Source organism: Solanum pennellii, chromosome 8 (assembly GCF_001406875.1).
Source record: "Solanum pennellii chromosome 8, SPENNV200".
Classification (NCBI taxonomy): Eukaryota; Viridiplantae; Streptophyta; class Magnoliopsida; order Solanales; family Solanaceae; genus Solanum; species Solanum pennellii.
Genome location: NC_028644.1, coordinates 59,827,417 through 59,848,803, shown reverse-complemented (window position 1 = coordinate 59,848,803; position 21,387 = coordinate 59,827,417). Strand labels below are relative to the sequence as shown.

Below are 21,387 nucleotides of genomic sequence, written 5' to 3'. Positions count from 1 at the left end.
TATATATATATATATATATAACCGCACTATCGCTACTAATTTATGCTTGATAGTGGGTCTTAAGTAATGATATGGAGAATACTTTCTCCGCTAATTTATAGTCGCCATTATTTGGTTTGGACATATATATTAAGAAAATAAATTATTGATGTATATATTTTATCACATCATCTCTATTTATTAATGTTTAGTATTGAGTCTTGAATATGATACGGAGAATAATATTTAATGACAAGAGTAAAGCATGAAAAATTAGTGCTTTCTTGATATGGCCAAGTATAAGTAAAATTAAAAATTTATTTTAGTGATAAATAACAAGTAAAAATAAAATGAGGACATAATACTAAATGCTGAGAGCATAATATGATTTTTATTTTATATAAACGTGATAAATAAAAATGAAAAAATTTATTTTTAAAATAAGTGACGAGTAAAGTATCTATATTTCAAAAGACCGGGGCAGTCAACATAGTTATTCCAATGCTCTTTTGATTCCTTCAAAATTGCACCATAAATAGAAAGTTAAAGGACTGTATATGCTGATTATATAATCTGCAAAGGATGAAACAAGATTGTCTCTTAAATTCAGGGACCATTTGCTAAAAAAACTCATCAAAGACCATAAATCATAATGGTTGTATAGAATATTATGGTAAGAAAAGTCAAGAATTAGGAAGTAGTATTTCTCTGTCTTTTCTTAGTTCTTCTCTCCTCTAGGAGGAGAAGTTCAACCCTTCTTTGGTTGAAAAATTCACAAAAAAAAATCTTTTTTTGCTTGATTGAATCAAGAACTGAGTTGGGGTTTGTATAAAGTTTGTATCTTTATGGAGAGGATAATTGGAGAGAAGTACAAGTTAGGTAGAAAGATTGGTAGCGGGTCTTTTGGGGTTATATATCTTGGTTTGTCTCTTCTTTTGTTGTTTTTCATTTCTTGATTTCTTCTTCTTCTTCTTGTTGTAAATTCAAGAATCTGATTGTTCTTTATGGTTTTTACTAATTTTTTCAGCTACCCACATCGAAACTTTTGAGATTGTTGCTGTTAAAATTGTAAGCTTTCTTGCCTAGATTTAATCTCTTTCCTTGTAAACTTGTATATATATCTGCCTAGGTTTGAACATTATGGGTGTGTTTGGTATTTGCTTGGTTGATTGAAATGTCTGGACAGTATTTTTCTCTAGGAAAACTAGTTTGTTAAAAATGAGGAAAAATGACTTCAATGATGGAAGTAGAGAAAACAAGTTGCATAAGTGACGATCCAATGCCCCCGAGCTCCTACTCTCTATTTCTTCCCACCTCCATAGTATATTGCTAGATAACATACGAATGCTATTGAAATAATGTTTTCTTGCTTACTTAGCAAACACTAGAAAATAAGTAAGAAATCCACTTGTTTTCCATGATTACATTTTCTAGGAATTCATTTTTCTTCATACCTAACACACCCTATAAGTCTCCCTTCATTCTTATAGATATGTGAACATCAGTTTGATGTGTTGTCTTTGGGTAGATGTTAACGAGATTCAGGTTAAAAGTTCAAAATGATGAATATTTGTCCAGAACCACAAGTTTTTGATACGTGCCAAAGGAAAAAAGAAGTGTTCTATATGTCAAGCTTTAGATGTTCCGCTTCATTTGTAGTGTAATCTTTTGATCAATTTAGATTTTCACTTAGAAAACACCAATAATAAGTGACCGTGTGGCTTATAGAACACCAATTTTAGAAAATCTTCATGCTCTTTGTTAAGTAGTCCAATGTTAATTACATCCCATGATTTCTCTCAGGAAAATGACATCCCATATCACACCCTGTGTTGTTATTCCCAAACTTCTCTCCATCCCTCTTACGCCCACCAATTCCAACCATAATGGTTAAATTGTAAAATATTTTCTGCTACTTAGGTATAATCTTATCTCATCCCTCCCCCACTACAATATTATCTCTCTTCCTTTTAAAGTTATCTACTGATTCCATTGACTTTTCGCCAAAGAGCTTTATGTTCCAGCTACTTTGGCGAATCCGACTCTGTTGAACTAGCCTCTTTGTTCTCATTTGTCCAAGGAACCCTTCTATTTTGCACCACATTGGGCCGGCTGGACTAGCTTCTTTATCCATACATATATGATGTGGGAACCTTAGCTCATACTCCCTCACATCGAGGCGGCAATGTGATGGAACACCTGACTTATTTTTATCACACATGTGCTGATGAAATACGTGCATAGGTAAACACGTGCTAATGATACAAGTAATTTGAAAATACATCATGAATCGACTAGTTTTGTGCTGGCTACTGACCTACCACAATCCTCCTTTTTTAATCCGGATTTGGCATCTGGCACCGACAATGTGAGCAAGCTCATACTGTCAGTTTCTGAATAACCTGGACTGGCATAAGAAATTTCTCAACCTCGTCGCATTCCCAACATTAGATATCCTGCTTAAACTTATAGCACATGTTCCATCGATCATCAGAATTCAAGTAATCGTTTGCTGTAACTTCTACGACATTCACCGAACAATTGCAAAACCAATTACCTGAGGGTAGCATTCTCCTATGGTATTCTCTTGAACAACAGATCTTTTGAGAGATGCACTAGTATCATTATCCTCACTATAATAAATACGTACTAGTATCATTATCCTCATTATAATCAATGCACCTGGGAAACTTTTCCATTTCCTTTATAATTCGCTTCACTTCATCACTCAATGAGAAATTCCTCTTCTGCTAGTCATCCATCGTCTAATAATCTATATTTGGTATTACTATCATCTCCAATAAAGTGCTTTCCTCTTCTGGAAATATTCATAACTGTTTCTGTATTAGGGCCATCCAGAAGGCGGACATCCTTCAGATTCACCATCCCCACTGAAAGTTGAAATAATTAACTTCCTCCATTCCAAATAATATTCATTGGAGTACGTCATACATTGATTAAATACTCTCTTCATTCACTATTCTATGAAATCTTAATTTGAAAAAGAAATCTCAACAAACAAATTGAAAATAAAGGTGGAGACAAAGTAAAAAATAATCTTGAAAGTTGAAGCTTTAACAAAAATTTTAAAATTTTAGATCAATTGGTGAAAAAATTTGGCTCCAAAAATAAACTAAAAAATTTAAATAGTCATCCAAATGCATTTTAATTTTTGAAATCTAGCATATTCATCATCTATTGAAAAGTCAACTTAAGAAAACATTATAGAAGGGTAGACGGGTAAAGTTGTTTAATTTCTTAATGCAAGTGCAACCTAAAAAGGTGACATATAAAAGGAACGGAGGGAGTATCTTTTTGCAACATTTGCTTTCATAAAGCAATCTCCTCTACTTTAAGTTTTGTCCCAAGTTCTGATATCTTGGGGTTTGTTTCTGAGACGCAATTTGGTATGCTCATTTGCCTATTACTTCTTTGGGTTGGTAGTCGAGTCACCTCATTTGTGTGGATTTATTACATAATTAAGTCCTCCTTTTGTCATCAATATGTATGCACATGAACTTATCACATTGTCTTCCTAAAGATTATTGTTGAGCTGCTGGATCCTCCATCTGAAAGTACGGATGGCAATGGGGCGGGGCGGGTTGTGGCTTAACTTGCAAATATTTCAGTCTGCCCGCTCCGCCTTGCATAACATTATTTTCATTTTCAACCCGCCCCGCTCTGCCCCGCAAAATCCACCCTGTGCCGCTCCACAAAAGTTTTAAAATTTGTTTTGTTATAAAAATAAATTCTGCAGAATTATAACTTAGATGCATTAGAATGATCAGATCTTTAATATTTTCATTATTCTACTTTACAGAGATGGTGATCATTACTGAATATTAATGACTGTTTGAAAAATTGGCTATTGACAGTGAAGGCATGAATAAGAGTTGATGATCTGAAATTGTCCATTGATTCATGAGCTCTCAAGTAATTGAACATTGAGTCAACTCGTAATTATTCTGAAAAGTAAAATCCAAAAATTATTTCCATGAAATTAGTTTAGAGGGAATCCACCCCGCTCCGCATTAGATTTTCAAAGAAGTCATTTCAATCACCCTGCACACAAAGTTGAACCCGCCCCATTGCCACCCCTATCTGAAAGCACGTGATACTGATCAACCCAATGTAGAATGTAGGTTAATTTGATCCCATAATTTATCCTGCCTTTTCCATTTCTATGGTATGATGTATTTCCTGGTTTAGTCCAAACAAATAATCTTCCTTAGTTTTGTATTGTTCAAACAATACTTACAGTATAACTGATAAATGCATCAAGTTGCGTGCAAGCTGGCTTCGGCATCACAGTTATAAATTTTTTTATAGATATAATACCCAAATATTCGGGACATGGATGAAGGATGTGAGGATATCTATTTTTAAGCAACGAATGAGTTAAAAATCTCAGTTGTGGTTGGTTATCAAAAGAAAAAATCTTAGTTGTGGTTGCTGGACAGGCTGAATCAGTTATCTGACTTTGCTCTTTGTATTTACAGGAAAATAGGCAGACAAGACACCCTCAGTTGCTTTATGAGGCAAAGCTGTACACTATACTTCAGGGAGGAAGTAAGTCTTCCTTGGTTACTTTATATGACAACATTTCCTTTTTAGTCCTTTCCAAAAAAATGACAACTTTCTTAAGTTGAAAATAATTTTTCTTTATTTCCCATTTAACCCTTAATGTGAAGCTGTGCCACACAACTGTCACGGCATGGTCAAGACCACAAGTTTCAAAAGTCTTCTAGCCACACAAATGTTATGGCATGTTTTTGACCATAATTTTCAAAAATCAATCTTTCTTTTTTAAATTTCGTGCATATTCAAACATTACCATTTAAATTGAAATGGAGGGAGTATTCATTATTACTTGTTGGTTTTGATTTCAGGTGGTATTCCTAATATAAAATGGCGTGGGGTTGATGGGAATGACAGTGTCCTCATTATTGATTTGCTTGGTCCCAGTCTTGAAGACCTCGTTGTACACTGTGGGAGGAAATTCTCGCTGAAAACTGTCCTAATGTTGGCTGATCAGACGGTAATCAACATATTACATACCTCTGTTTGTTTTGAGTAATGCATGTTTTGCTTTCAGTTTAGAAAGGAGGACTACCTTTCTTTGGCCTTTATTTTACCTTTGGCTCTTTTTGGTTTAAGTTTGCGTGGTGTATGCAAGTTTGACGTGTACTCTGCTGTCTCTAGATAGAGTATGTTGCAGAAATTATGTTTATCAAGCATGCTTGTTATTGCTGCCTTTAATATTGCTGCCTTTATCCCATGACATCTATCATGGAATTACACTCATAACTGAACTGGGTATTCTTTTCTGTGACAATTACAGATTACGAGAATAGAGTATTTGCATTCAAAAGGATTTCTACATAGAGACATAAAACCAGATAACTTCCTCATGGGTCTTGGCAGGAAGGCAAACCAGGTGATGACCTTTTCAGATAAGCTTCAGAGTCATTTTTTTACAAGTAAGAAATCCCCGGGGACCAGTGGTACATGGTTCAAAACTCAGTGGATTACAGGCCCACCCCTTCCTTCCCACTTAAATACAAGGCTTTTGTCTGAGCCCGTGGCAGGATTGAACCCGTGACGTGTACCTAAACTACATATCATACTCTGAACTCTTACCACTAGATCAAAGCCTAGAGGAGATGGGGGGTTTGGAGGTGGGGGACAGAACAACATAAGCTTCATGGTCATGTCATTTAACCAATCGTTTTTTTCCCTGTGATATTCTGTTTTACCTTTGCTTTTTGTTTCTTGTTTTCCCTATTGACAAAACAGGTCTATGTTATTGATTTTGGACTTGCAAAAAGATATCGTGACCCCACCACAAGCCGTCATATTCCTTACAGGTGTGCCTGTAATTGGTTTTATGCAACTTTCCTCTGGAAGTGTATGATGTTTGGTGTTCAGTTATTCCCTTTTCCTTGCTTTTTCAGTGACAAAACTTCATTCAAGTGAAAATTGAATCACTACTCTTAGATTTTATTTATTTTTGTCATTTTTGTTTATATGATACTTGCTTCTTTGCTATCATTAAGGAGTTAATGATTGGAAATGTGTGTATTGCTCGGAATTTGTCAAAACTGAAAAGGTGTATCCTATTAATTTATAGAAAGATCCCACTAAGCTTCATCACCTAAATAAGAAATGCCTTTTGCTGGTTTTCTGTTTCTTTCCCAATTTAAATTTTTTATGTTCGTTCCAATTACTTGAACAGTGGTTCTTGCCACTTCTTGGTGCTGAATTTATTCTTTCTCTTGCCTCTACTTTCACAGAGAGAACAAGAACTTGACAGGGACAGCAAGGTATGCCAGTTGCAATACACATTTGGGAATAGGTAAAACTCTGTTGTATGTTTGTTTCTTATCTCTGAGATTGGACGTTGTACTAAAATACTCTCTTTTCAAAATTTCTAGAGCAAAGTCGGAGGGATGATCTGGAATCTCTTGGCTACGTTCTTTTATATTTCTTGAGAGGCAGGTGTGGCCACTTCTCCTCCACACTATTTCTTATTTACTACTGTTGATTTTTCTTTGGTTTGTTTTTTTGTTCTTTTCTTTTATTGACATAATTAATTGGTTGACTTTCTCATGTAGCCTTCCATGGCAGGGTTTAAAAGCTGATACAAAGAAGCAAAAATATGACAAGATCCGTGAGAAAAAAGTATCAACAACAATTGAGGTTTGTTTTAGAAAATTGGATGGCTATGTTCCTTTGTTTTATAACTTGCGTGTATATATATAATATAAAGATGGTGTCCAGGCTAACTTACGTGCACCTGGGACTGATTCACCGAGTGCCTACTACATTGCTCTATTATAGGTTAGGTACCAAGCATCTTGCATGTCAAGACTTAAGTGTTAGGATCGAAAATAAGTAGGTGTAAATGCGGAAGCTAGCAAAGCAAACCTCAAAAGATCACGAGTAAGAAGACAACGAGAAATATACCAAAAGACACAAGGATTTAACGTGGTTCGGTCAATCGATCTACGTCCACAAAGGAGATGAGCAGTCCACTATAAATATGAGAGTACAAAATACAGAGGGAAACAACCTCAACCAATTCACTCGGAATACATGGCAGGTTCACACAAGTGATAACGTATCAAACTTGTGACCCATAAATTCTCCTCCTAACCAAAACTCTCAAAGCCCTTAATACTACATTGTGAATGCTAATTAAGTTAGAAGGAACATTCCTCTATTTATAGAGTCCTAAACCTTTTCCTACAAGAAAAGTATTAGTCAATCCAAAACCTTTTCCTAAAAGGAAAACCTATTTATGGTAAGAACTTAGGACAAATAAAACCTAACATTAAGTAGATGGGAAGAATTGATGTCACCTCTATTTGGATCTAAACCATAGTTGCCAAGCTTGTCACTTCAGCACTTTTACATCTAAACGATTCCTTTGGGGGCGGATGACTAGATTCTTGTTCTTTTAGCTTTGAGTTGGCACATCTTTTATAGGTCAGACTAGAAGGGGTCTAAATAGATCGTTCTGTAACTTTTGTATAAACTCTCATCCACTATGAGAATTTGGAAATGACCAGTAACTTTTTCCAAATTCTTTTTGTAACATTTTAAAAAAAGAATTTGGAAATGGGCTGTATTTGGCCATTTGAAATCTATAACTTCTTTGAGCATCAGCTAGCCTGTTCCATGCTTTGCATAACCAAAAAAATAAATGATGATGTATCTCAAACTCTCTTAACTATTTTCGTGGTAATGGGTGCTATAAAAAAACTTTATTAGGTTAGACAATCACAGTGCTTTCATTTCATTTAGTTTAATGGTAGTGAACTGACATTCAATTTCTCTCTACAGGTTTTATGCAAATCTCTTCCAGTGGAGTTTGCTTCATACTTGCATTATTGTCACTCTTTAACATTTGACCAGCGCCCTGATTACGGATTCCTGAAACGCTTGTTTCGTGACCTATTTACACGTGAAGGTACGGATTTTAAATTCAGATTCTAGCACAAGAAAAATGAAGTTTATGTTGTCGCTGCATTTCTTACTGTACTCTTGACTCATCTTTTTGGGTCTCATATGATTAAAAAAACCAAAAGAAGTCTGAAAAACATGTTATTGTAATCATGAACATGTAAGATTAGGAGCATCAAAAGCCCAAGTATTTTGTGTCCATAACTATACTACTATCGAGGGTAAACTTCTGTAGACAAATTGGATTCTCTATCCAGAAAGATTAGTTCTTCAATTGTTTGATTGCGTAAGTTCAGTACTTCTATAAGTTTCTTGCAAATAGGCTTGATCTTTCTTGGGCTGAGTTCCAACAGACATGCATTCTTATAGGATTTAGCAGTTATTCATTTAAGTTTTTTTTTCTGAATCTGGTATTATGTGACTACTGTGTTTATCTCGTCAGGGTATAAAATGGATTATGTGTTTGATTGGACCATCTTGAAATATCAGCAGACGCAGAGGTCAAAGTCCCAGCTAGAACTACCTGTTAGTACTTTTATCACTTCATTTTTCGGCAGAAGTATTGTTTTCCTCGGTTTTAAAATTTTGTTGTGTATGAGGACATCTGGTGTTGTATATCATATTTATAAAAAGTAAATTCAATTATTTCAACCCGTTTTGATATTATTTTCTCTGCCACTGGAAATTGCAGAGTCTGCATCCACTTTCTGTAACGACAGGTACTGGAGCATTGCCAAAAGTTTTAAATAAGCAAGGTAACTTGTCTTCCAGTTGCATATTAGCTCTTTTATCTGCAAATATGACAGCCATTTCCGTAGAGTAGCAATTGCAATCTGTAGTATGGGGTTCTGTCAGTTTCGGAGCTGCAGTATAGACAGAACTTGTGGGATGTGCATGTGTAAAATAATTACTGTTTTTACAATCTTCAGGGGAGTTTGTCTTTTGACCTTTTCAGATGACTCCATCAGAAAAAACCTTGGGATCTATAGCTCTTTGAATTAATAAACTTGTACTTGTGAACATTATGACAGTTCTTCTCATTTAGCTGACCTTAACCTTGTTATAGTCCCTTTAATATATGTGATGTAGAAAAGGAGTAAATCTCAAATAATATATTTTTTTGAGAGTTAACTGATGTTTAACTGGTTTATATCTTCATTTAGGAGGTAATAATGCTACACTTTTCGCTGAAGCTACAAAACAGAAGGTATCAAGTAATTTTGTACGTGGTGATGGATCAGCAGCTAATCTGAAATCTGATTACCGAACTGGAAAAAATGTAAGTTCAATGTAGACCGGAGACTGTAGTTGCTTTTGTCTATAGTCTATACCATTATTATTACATCTTTGTTTAATAGTGAGTGGTATTTTAACATAAAAACATTCTTCGTGTTCAATTAGCAGACTTGTGTGTTGTATATGCATGTTGCAAACAATGGCTCTATTTTTCTAATTTGTTGCAGGTAACATTCAATACTTCTGGTCCTTCTACGTCGTTGGCTGATGCTTTCAAGAGAAGCTTCCCGAAACACGAAGATTCAATTGATGTTGGAAATATAGGTCATGCACACAGTGGAAAAACTGGTGCTTCAAGCAGCAAGCTGCATTTCTTAAGCAGGATTTCTTCCAAGTGAACTGGTAGGAGTATTTTCTCCAATAAATTTGATTTTCTTTCTTTTTACTGCAACATAAGCTGGGGCTTGTTTCCATTTACAGGCAATGGAATTAGTAAAGCTATTTTTTTTCTTTGTTTTTTTTTTTTTGAATAAAATAGGAGGATTTTATGTGAGAGAATTGCAGAAGTGAAGGTCTACTTTGTGATGTTGAATTCACTTAAACCCTGTGTACCAGTAAGGCATCCATCTCGAGGTGACCATGAAGTATAAAGCAATGAATGTTACTAAAAGATGACCTATGAAAACTTGGTCGCCCTTTTAAGTTTTCTCCGTCTTGAATTATAGGACAGTGACTAAGCCAGCTACAGTTCACAATTAAGCTATGTGTAAAGTGTTCTTTTCATTTGTTTTTCTAATAGAGCATAAAAGGGACATTCAAATGTTAGATTGTCTTATTCGACTCTTATCTGTATTTTATTTCTTCAATTCCTTTGCACAAAGCCTGGAGAAGTTTTAATAGGTGCTCAAGTTTCTGAAAGCTCAAATCTGGTATATAGAGCATTTCAGGTATATATTTAGTTGGTATTCAGGCTCACTCTCCTCGTCTTTAGTTGTGTATAATGTTAGCTTATTTGCAACTTTTCATGGATTTCAGACATTTTATGTCATGAACTTGATGATGAAGCCTGCCTTTGGGGTTGAAGTTCCAATGGGGCACCATCATGGCTCTTATAATTAATCAACCTTGCATTTGTTTATAATCCTATACTTGCTGCGGAGATGATGGAATTCTATAACCTGGACTCAGAGGTACTATGTGATTAGAGCCATAGCTTTTATGCTCCTCTTTTTATTTTGTCTAATCATGTCTTGAAAACAATCTTAATACTACTTCATGCTGGTCATTTTTGCTTCGACGAGGCTTTTCATGTATTTAGCTCAAGAATATCTTTTCATCTCTCCTTTTCTCCTCTTCAAAATATTGTATGAGACAAATAAGTCATCATAGCTTTGGTCATGATTTGTCAAGAGGCTAGTTTCTACCTGCAAATACAGTGTAGATGTTCAATACAGTGACATACCAAAACTAGTCATCACTCCACCAGTACAAACTTGTTTTTAGTTATATGTTCTTATTACAACAGATCTTCATTTTTTACACCCAACTGATCATAACAGATCATTTCTACATAGCTTTTAGTCTGCTATCACTATAAAAGTTACAATTTCAAAATGAAATCTATTGTGGAGACATTTTTATCTTCATATGAAGGAGGAGGCTTCTGTGGCAACAGATTTGTTGCTGTGTCACCCAGAAGAGCAAAATGTTCTGGACAAATATGGATGTGTATGCTTAATTAATCGAAATACTTAGCACTCACCACTTAAACGGGAAGAAATCAATTGGTTTTACATCTATTCGAATGTATTCTTTTATGTTATATACGTATTTGTTTCAACTGATTTTAGAGATAGTATAATCGTATACAATCGCAGACGATGAAATAAAACAATTTTAGTACAACCATATATAAGCACCAAACACTCTTTTTTCTTTTCCACACGCTGTGCCTACTAAATCAACGTCTCTACTATTAGGGAATCACAAAAAATTAAAGGCAAATGGCTCTTCCTAAACTTGTAATAATAAAGTGATAATTAAGGTGAAGTTGGGACCTCCAAGGACTTAGTGCTCCATTTGCCATCTCTCAAGACATGATTAGACACATAGTAATGATGAAAGTGTCAATTAAAAAGATATGCCTTCTCTATTTGTTGATTGCCTTGGAGTCATAAAACACCATTTTTAAGTACCATATTTCTCTATTGTTCAATCATTATTGCTTTTGGGTGTTTTTGTTAATGCTCATATAGCCATACGTAGTGTTATTATATAGCCTGAAATTTAGCAGAACGATACTTTACTAAGCATGACAAAAGAAAAGTATTGGTTCGCCATGCCAATTAGCACTTGTTTTTCATCTCCATTATTTCTTGAGCCAAAGGATATATCACAGTAAGCTACAGTAACAATATAATCTCATGAGTGAGGTCTAAAGAGGGTGATGTGTACTCAGACCTTATTCCTATCTTATGAAGATAAAATATTTTCGTAAAGTCTCAGCTCAAGTAAAGCATTTCAAAGCATGTGTGAAAAAGGAATATGTCACTTTAAACAAACTACAGTTGAATCATTTTGGGTTAAGTACCACTTTTGGAAAACCAAAAGAAAAAAAAAAGCCACTTCGAACAATCGTCATAAGAAATTCAATTCCATCTTTCACCACTTAGCTTAAAATGTATAAGAAAAAGCAAATTGCCCCTTTGATCATCTAGTGCTTCACACACCATATATTTTAACAGTTTTTTGAACTTCAAAAATAGGATTATAACTCGAGGGTCCCTATTTGTTAGTCATGATGAAGCCCGCCGTTCAAGAACTGATCTTTTAAACCCTTTTATGTAAAAAGAAGAAAGACAAAGGGAAGTTGGAGACAAAGTTTATATGAACTTTAAAACTGGGACCTCTCCATATCCAGTTTTAGAATATATGTATTGTAGTCTCACTTAATTCAGCTTCTTTTTTGAATTTTTAAGATTTCAAATGACCTTTGAACTTTACTGTGGTCGCTTGGTTGGGAACAAATTATCCCGGGATTAATTATCCCAGACAAATTGTCCTGGGATAAGTTATTCCATATACACTAAGGTATAAATGGTGGAATAAATAATCCGAAGACTGCCTAATATCTCCAACCAGGATAAATTATTATATCTAATACCTCACCACTATTATATATATCATACTGCTTCCTACAACTTGTATACTATGTTAACTTTCTTCGGTATCAGAAGATTGATCACAAATTTTGTACTAGTTAATAACTCACTGATCTCCTCTTTTTGAATGATTATAATGGAGACGGTGAGCTCTTGTGGTGTTAAATGTAAATCAAACAGGTTGGAAGGGATCGATGAAGACAGTGCAACAAATTGGCTACCAGGGGCATGCCCTCCACCAGAAACTCCTACTGAGTCTATGGAGTTCCTTGCAAGATCATGGAGTCTGTCAGCTAAGGAACTCTCTAAAGCTCTTTCTCACACAAAACAAACAAGTTATGTAGATGAGAAGATGTCATTCTCTTCATTACAAGGGCAACATGGAAAGACTTCGATTATAGAGGAATCTGTAAACACCACTTCGTTCAAGCTTGTGGTTTTGTTCATTTATACTGTTATGGAAATGCTTACTTCATTAATTGCTTACAAGTTTCTACGTTTATTGTCTTTGTACTGCAGCAAGAACAACCACTACCCAACTCTGATAGCCCTCCAGTTTCTCCAAGGGGAAGTGATGACACAAAGGTAAAAGCAAATGGAGAAGCAAGACGGGGGAAGGGGTTCTATCTATCTAACACATGCATGACTGCAACTAAAATTTTTGGATAATTACTCCACTGTTTGAAATTATAATAGGCTAGAGAAGTAACAGTAGTGATGAGCCATTTTGCTGAATTATAATAATACAGATTAGGCACTACAATAATGAAGCACGTGTTTGGCTTAAAAAGCGACCACAAAGTCTTCATCATCATTTTGTGAATCCAAATAAGTAGATGGAAAACTTATATTGGAGTGCCCTCTAGGTTGATGGGAATACACTCAACTTTTTCCTTGTCCCCCAAATCATTCTTTAACTCTCAGCTGAATAACTATACTTGTATTGATATGTGCAGGAATTGTTTTTACTACATCAGGCACTCAATTCAGATTTCCTCTCCAGTCATCAATTGCTGAAAGCTGGGGTATACAATTATTTTGACAATAACTTTACTGATTCGTCTGAACAATCACGACTAAACTGGCATGATGCAGCTCTACAGGACCGTGATGCGTGGCAAGACAATGGGTAGGTGGCTGAAAGATCAAAAAGAAAAGAAAAAACAAGAGCTTAGAACTCACAGTGCCCAGGTGCATGCAGCAATTTCAGTAGCGGGGGTTGCAGCTGCAGTGGCTGCTCTTGCAACCTTATCAGTAACTTCTCCAGAGCAGTCCATAACCAAACACAACACGTCTTCAAAGATGTCAACTGCAATTGCCTCTGCAGCAGCTTTAGTTGCATCCCACTGTATTGAAATTGCAGAGGATATGGGTGCTGAGCAGGATCAAATCTTATCAGTTGTAAATTCAGCTATCAATGCAAGAACTAGTGGAGACATCATGACTCTAACAGCTGGGGCTGCTACAGGTATAAATCCAACTGGTCTCGGTGGACCATCAATCTAAAAGAGACCACATCACCAATCAATTTGATAATGAAATACAGCTCTTGCATTCTTCTTTACCGTGAAATACTTTGCATAATAGTCAAGCCAATCTCCTGTGGACCATGTAGACTGCTGTATGTTAACGGAACAGAATTTCATACTCTTCATTTTCCAGCTGTTGCTATCTATAGGGATGCAAACAACTCTGCTCAACAGTTTCATAACATAAGAAAGCTTAAACTGGTAATACTGATTTCTCTCATTGGCATTCACAATTACAGCATTGAGAGGTGCAGCTACTCTAAGGGCAAGGCTACAGAAAGGAAATGGAGCTGCAGCTGTTGCTCTAGCTGATGAGTGTGTCGAAGGTAACAAAGAAGCAACTGTTACAGCAGCTCTTAGTTTTGTTGCCAAAGGGGGAGAACTGCTCAAACGTACAAGAAAAGGTACTATGAATTGAGGAACTACACTTACCTTTCTGGAGATATTGCAGCTGTTTTTTCAACAATATTTCTGTTCATGCAGGAGATCTACACTGGAAACAAGTCTCTTTCACCATAAACTCAGATTGGCAGGTAATATGCAGAGTATACCATCTAAATGGATAGACTGTCTATTAGAAACGTGAACATCTTTTAAGCAGTTAGATTAAAAGCAACAAACTTTACATGTGCACCCCCACATGGTTTTTATTTCATGTTTTGCCTATATCATCATAACAGAAGTGCAAATATGAATTTTGGTAGCAGGTGATAGCTAAAATGAAAAGCAAGCATATGGCAGGAACATTCACAAAGAAAAAGGAATGTAAGCACAAACCAATACAATCAAATTGTGTATGTGATCCTTTACACTTTCATCTAAATTGGTGCTTGATGAGTGCCCAGGTGTGGTCTCTGGAGTCTGTTGTGACGTACCAGCATGGCTTGGACGAGACGAGGAACATGACGAGCAGAAGTGCTACTTCGGGATACAAACTGCTGACAGGATGATTGAATTTGAATGCAGAAACAAAGGGGAGAAACAAATGTGGGTGGATGGGATTCAACAAATCTTGTGCTGCCGCATGACCATGACATGACTTTGGACGAACATTCCAGAAGAGAACAAAACAGTAGTTTTTAAAGCAATTGACAATGTGTGACTTCCAAACTCTAAAATGCAGCATCAAATCAGAGAAGCAATGGATTGATTTAAGCTAGTACATCTGTATAGGGATAGATTACATATTTGAAAATGGCAATACAATGAGCCATTCATGGTTGTTTTTATATAAGTAAAGCTATCCATGGTTCATGCCGGAAATAGATTATCTGGATGATATCACCGGAAAAATTGTGACAAATTATTCAGAAACCTACTAGAGGATTGAGATGTTTGGGTTAGTACTGCATATGTTCACTCTAATTCCTTCATAAAATCAGCATTATCAACAAAAACCTGCAAGACGACAAATGTGAGATATTTGGGTTAGTACTGCATAGGTTCACTCTAATTCCTTCATAAAATCAGCATTATCAACAAAAACCTTCATTACGACAAATGTGAATGACTAAGATGGAAAGCAAATAAAGAAAAAACTTTTATCCTTCCTATTCTGATACCTATCAAGTGTTTACACTGAAATTAAGCATATTATTACATCTCTGTTACATGGTTTAAAGTAGTCCTCCCTAACTTGATTCTAACATGACATCATTTCACAAGCCGGAAACCTTACACCCAATCACCAACCAGATAGTGGTGTATGCTTTTGCCATTTAGTGATACATCCTATGTCTCAATTGAACAGATCTAGATATTATCCAATATACTTCGGTTTTACTATTGCAGAAATAATGTTTCAGCGATCGAATTTTGAATCCTCTCAAACAATAACATCTGGTTTTCCTAAGTTCAATAGGTGCTGACATGTGCCATGCTACACCAAAGACTTAGTTGATCAAATTAACATATGAAATCTTTTAGGCAATCTAGTGTCATCTGTTTTACACACATTGAAGAAAATAATGTCACTGCTGCAGATTTTAATAACCAGTTTTTCTCTCTCACCTAGTGTATGGGGTTAAGTGATTAGAGGTATTGTTTATTCTACGCGGTCCTAGATAATTCGTGTGAGTGAAGGTCAACGAAGTGAAGGTTTTAGCGATTGATCGTTTTATAACTTTTGTCTTTGTCACTTTCCTCAAGTAAAGCTAGAAGATAGTCAATGTTGAAGGTAGATATCGGCCTTCAAATTGTGGATACTTTTAAACTAGTACTCTGACAAAATAAAGCATGAGATGTCTAGAAACAAGTTTTGGTGCATTGTCTAATGACGGAAAGCAATCTACCAGTTCATGCCAAAATAATCATAATTGTCGAAGACTTACTGTCTTCCAACCATCAGGATCAATGCATGCCATGATCTTGGTGTTTATACCCGGCAAAGGTCCAGGTTCAAGTACAATTTCCCCACCATACAGTTTTATAGCTTCTGCAGTCTTGTAGACGTCATCTGTTCCTACTGCAATCTGCAAAGACATGCAATGTTCCTTACAAGCTGAGATCTACGGAGGTTTCTCAAGTCTGGGAAAGAATCTATGATCAATTATAACTTCGAATGAGTTTGTTAATGTTACTTGTCTTAAACTATATCGAACAATAACATATTTGAATGACGTTACCTGAGCATAACCATTTCCTTTATCATAGCTTTTGACACCATACATATATGTCAACTCCAAAACTGTATTTTTATCTTCAGGTCCATAACCCATGATGGCTATTGTGTTCTGAGAACAAGTGTTAATAATTAACAAACAGAAGAGAGAGACAACCATAAACTAGCATTAAGGAAATGCCCAAGTAAAAAAAAATGCAATATATCAAGTGTAGCAAGCATTACTTTAATAAAATCTAAAGGAGAATATAAGAACAAAAACCATCCTAGTTTAGGGACCAAAACTAGCATGGCAGAAATCGTCCACCACCTTGAACATGAAGTATGTTTGCAAAATTGATGAAGAGAACCAAGAGCAAAAGGAAACACCAATGAGAAGTTGTTTTATTAAAGGTGTTGCAGCCATAAACCAAATAACTAAGATGCCGCTCTCAAATAGCTTAAAAACTTTTACATGAGGTGGTTCATACAATTGAACAAATGAAAGAATTAGAGTATTCAATCAAAAATCACAAAACAATGAGTGGAGTGACATTTAAGACCTTTATGAACTTCCATTATAAAGACCTTTCGAAGACCTTTTATACGAGACAATATATAACTACACACACTTTCTTACTTATAATCCCCTCTAGTTTAATACCGACTTAGAAGAGAGAAGATAGGCTTAATTAAGGTTGGCTCAGATACGATATACAATAAGCCAAGCATCTAACCCAAAGCCTCAACGCATGAATTGAGTGACCCAATAGTTTATAGACTCTATTGATGATGCCTTTTATACCCAATATAGGACTCTGTGTTACTCAACAAGACGATTGCATAAGATTCAAACAAGAACAACATAACCACAGAAAATTTATTTTGCAAAAGAACCTAAAAACTCACTTTGTTGTCCGGATTATCTCTTTTTCGAAGAAGCTCCATGCCAAATGCCTTGAAAAATTAATCAACAATGAAGATTTAGTGTTTCTTGCAATAAAAAATGACAAGTATGTACTGGAACTTTCATCCAGCTAATCAGTTTACCTTCTTATAGAAATTAATGGACTGGTCAAGATCTCCTACACGAAGCATTACTTGACGGAAAGGTTCAAGTGTAGGCCCTCTCTCTAATAGTTCAAAGTTGTAGCCATCAGGATCTTCCACGAGGGAAACTATAGGTCCTCCATCTTTAGCTGGACCAGGTTCCTGGACAATCTTCCCTCCCTTTGCTTTTACTACGTCTACCATTTTAGCAACCTATGTGGAAAATTCAAAAAATAATTGTAAGGAAAAAAGAGAAAGAAATACAATTAGAACATTTCTAAAGGTGTCTAACTAAAACACCGCACTCATGGTAAGATATATTGATAGTCGCTAGCAAGTAATGAGTAGAGTAACTTCTAAAACCAAGATCAACCAAAGAAGGGAAAAAGGCAAAGATAATCAATTCCAAGGAAACATCCCTAAATGCCTGTAAAACTTTCCTGATCTTAGTTTACTTGGTAGTATGACATCAGAGAAGTATAAACGGAACCAATGAATTTTTCATATTATGAACTACTTACATCCTCAACAGCAATTCCAAAATGACCAAAACCAGTTCCAATGTCATACTTGTCAACTCCATAGTCTGAAAGCAACAGGGTAAAGTACAACGTCTATAACATCCTAAAGCACGAAATGATTTTCGAAGAAAGCACAGCGCCAACTGCTGGCTATGAGGAGCCTTACTGTAAGTAAGTTCAACGGAAAAATTTGACTCTTCAGGTCCATAACCTAGAAAAGCATTTGAATAGCCCTCCTCTGGTATGTCTCGTTGCCTTAACAGCTTCATTCCCAAGCATTCTCTGTAAAACCTGTATTGCAAGAACAACTCTGGACTCCGGTACCTAGTTGGTAATATGAAACATAGTACTGAAGCTTCAAACTTTTTCTACATAAAAGTAAACTTACTTAATCGTCTTGTCCAAATTCCCAACACGATAAACGACATGAAGCATTCTTCTTTTGTCCTTCTTGATCCACTCTGATGCAGTTTCATCATTTAGCGCAATATTTGACTGCGCCAGTTCAGCAACCATTCCACTTTCAATCACTTTCCCTTCAGCACTAAGAGATTCAGGTGCTTTTCCATTAAATAATTGTGACTGGGTGATGGCTGAATAACAATGAAGTTCAGTAAGTCATTTACTAATACACCATTGTTCAGTCTTTATTCTGTCTGAACTAAGTGATGGTTAGATCCAAAATCTCAACTGCTCTCTTTATTCTGTCTGAACTAAGTGATGGTTAGATCCAAAATCTCAACTGCTCTATAGTCCCTTGATCGATATTTTTTGTGCAACGAGTGTTGCAAAGAACTTTGTGTTCATTCAGGTACAAGCGATACCTCCTACATTTATTTGTCAGTATGGTGCTGTCAAAGAGAACATTACCAACTATACAATAGGCTTTATGTGAGCTTAGTTTTGCTCAACTAGTTCTATTGCATAATTCTCTGCTACACCTCGCTCGACTATTAGAAAATAATAGGAAATATAATTGAAAAAGAAGGTGGCTTTGAGACGTGTAATCATTTTCTTTAAAGAGATATTGACCATATACGTATTGGGATAAATTCAAACAAATCCCTTCAGGATACAGCAAAACTCTTTGTTTATGCATGCAGATTTTGTTTTAGGCTACTTCCACAGAGTCTTATATTTATAGAACTTAAGAGATACTTTTCATCATAGTCACGTTCTTTCACGATCAAAGGACTTTTCATGAGAGTCATGTTCTTTCACGAACAAATAACTTTTTATAAGAGTTAGTTCTTTCACGAACAAATAATTTTTCATAGCAGTCAATTCTTTCATGAATAGATGTGTCTTGTTCAATTTAAGACCTCTATGTATTACAAAATATCCAACACCGACATCCTATATGATGTGATTATCAAATGATCAGTTATAGCTAATTAAGTTAGTTCATCAGTTCAATGAAGTTTACTACATTTTCTAATTTTCTAAGAATTGAAAGATCATCATGAAACCCATCAATCAAATAACTTTTATCCAAGTGATTTTCACAAAGTGCAATCTTAGGCTCATGAACCTTACATTTAGTAATGAGTTGACTACCAATTCAAAAACAACAACAAAAAACCTAGTGTAATCCTGCAAGTAGAGTCCGGAGAGAGTAATGTGTACGCATACCTACAAAAACCTAAAGCTAAAATCTAGCTCTGAGCACTACCAATTCTAGATATGGTGCATTTTCAGCAAAATTTGCAGTAGAAAATAAGAAGTGAAATGGAAGAACCTGTACCGAGTTGAAATAAAGCAAGCCTACGAGATGAGTTATAGGCACAAGGCACAATGATACTGCATCCATTAGTAGTTGGAGAAGGAAAAATGGACTTCAATGGCTGTTGAATTTTTGGGGAAAATATTTGTAGAGCCATTTGTTTTGAATTAAAACCAAGTTTTGTAACACCGAACTTTATCCTAACTTATATGTATGGGTGTGGATAAAATACCTTTTAATTTAGTTCTAATAATATAGGGCAAAAAACAAAGAGTATTTAGTAAACCACCAATCCTGGTGTCAAGGTCATCTTACGTATACGTTAATTTTGTGATTTATGTCACCTCTCAGCAATAAATGCTAGATAATTATATTTATCAATATTAGAATAGATAGAATAGACACACGAATTCAACATAAACAGAAATGCGAGAAATAATTTAAAAAACAAACCAACAATTAGATTACCCATGGGAATTGAGGAGCAATGAAGCTCAATTAATATCAGTAGCCCTCCAAGTGTTGCCCATTTTATTATTGATTTCATCTCAACAATTTAATACAAAAATCTCACCAAATCTGCTAACTCAATTTTATTAGCTTAAGCAAAAATGGCCCAATTTGTGATAATAATTTGGAAGGTATGTAAGGATGATAATGAACAAGATATGAAGAAGAATATGATAATTGAATTAACAAAAATGAGTATAGAATTTAAGGGCTTATGAACTGATTGGAGAAAAAGAACAATTCTAGTGTATGAAAGATAAAGGATGCTTTAGAAAGGGTTTAAGCAAATTTTGTAAAATTACATATTTATCATAAGAAAATTACATATTTAAGCATAAATATCTCTCAAATCTATGCCAGAGGTCCCAAAAACACACTTATACTATACTAAGTTTCTATTATTATCCTAAACTTATTTTATAAATAATTTTCTATCCTTTTTCGGCCTATGTGACACTAGTTTGAAAAAAAATATCAAAAAATAAGTTCGGGAGGTATTAGGACCTTAGTATAGTATAAGTGTGTCTCTGAGATTTCGGGAGGGGATAGTTATGCATTTTCCCTATTTATCATTAATATTTTTAAAGAATGTGTTAAAATAATATTCTGATAAAATTTATAATTAGAAGAGTTTAAAACTTAAATATGAGTAGAAAGAGTACATTTTATTTTCAGCAAGAGCAAAGAATTAATTTTGTATTTTTCAGCAAGAGCAAAGAATTAATTTTGTATTTACGTAATAGACCTAGTTTTTTCTTTACATTGTATATCTAAAGATCAGTATAGTCTCACTTCATTGAAACAACCAAAAGTAGTAATTTTGATATTTGTTTAGGAAAAATAAAGTGTTTGATTTAGTGGTGAAGTGACGAGACTGTTTAATATTTAATTAGAGACCTCATATTCGTATTTAGAATGCTAAAAAAAATCTTTTTGGAGGCTTCCCCTTCAATATGGATCCTGCAACATTCTCTATTAAACTCATTTCCATGTGACTTTTTTTTCTCAATTTTGAATGGCTCTAGGTTATTAATTACTTTATGTATTTATTTAACTAATAATATATATATATATATATATATATATATATATATATATATATAAAGCTCATAAA

At 34.9% G+C, this 21,387-nt stretch overlaps 3 protein-coding genes across 6 annotated transcripts; 2 read left to right on the top strand and 1 right to left on the bottom strand.

Moving 5' to 3' along the window:
- Positions 1-649: 649 nt before the first annotated feature.
- On the top strand, positions 650-10,079 carry LOC107028874 (casein kinase 1-like protein 3). The gene is made up of 15 exons (XM_015230109.2): positions 650-900; positions 1,007-1,047; positions 4,479-4,548; positions 4,869-5,017; positions 5,321-5,416; positions 5,776-5,846; positions 6,273-6,334; positions 6,414-6,477; positions 6,594-6,678; positions 7,825-7,951; positions 8,387-8,469; positions 8,636-8,699; positions 9,108-9,223; positions 9,408-9,582; positions 9,719-10,079. The coding sequence occupies exons 1-14, from the start codon at positions 825-827 to the stop codon at positions 9,576-9,578; spliced, it is 1,275 nt and encodes a 424-aa protein (XP_015085595.1). The 5' UTR covers positions 650-824; the 3' UTR covers positions 9,579-9,582; positions 9,719-10,079.
- Positions 10,080-10,659: 580 nt separating this feature from the next.
- On the top strand, positions 10,660-15,200 carry LOC107028783 (VAN3-binding protein). The gene is made up of 8 exons (XM_015229976.2): positions 10,660-12,750; positions 12,861-12,926; positions 13,298-13,366; positions 13,437-13,809; positions 14,110-14,274; positions 14,354-14,403; positions 14,578-14,635; positions 14,716-15,200. Exons 1-8 carry the CDS (start codon positions 12,469-12,471, stop codon positions 14,907-14,909), a joined length of 1,257 nt encoding a protein of 418 aa, XP_015085462.1. The 5' UTR covers positions 10,660-12,468; the 3' UTR covers positions 14,910-15,200.
- LOC107028784 (lactoylglutathione lyase GLX1-like) lies at positions 14,978-19,990 on the bottom strand. Of its 4 annotated transcripts, none has more exons than XM_015229978.2 (9): positions 19,779-19,990; positions 18,429-18,633; positions 18,207-18,331; positions 18,041-18,105; positions 17,520-17,732; positions 17,379-17,426; positions 16,495-16,602; positions 16,201-16,341; positions 14,978-15,268 (listed from the first exon to the last, which is right to left on the bottom strand). In XM_015229978.2, exons 1-9 carry the CDS (start codon positions 19,918-19,920, stop codon positions 15,227-15,229), a joined length of 1,089 nt encoding a protein of 362 aa, XP_015085464.1. In that variant the 5' UTR covers positions 19,921-19,990; the 3' UTR covers positions 14,978-15,226. The 4 variants fall into 4 exon arrangements, with proteins under 4 accessions (XP_015085464.1, XP_015085467.1, XP_015085463.1 ...); XM_015229981.2 differs by having other exon boundaries at positions 19,785-19,988; XM_015229977.2 differs by lacking the exon at positions 14,978-15,268 and adding an exon at positions 15,298-15,356.
- Positions 19,991-21,387: the final 1,397 nt, after the last annotated feature.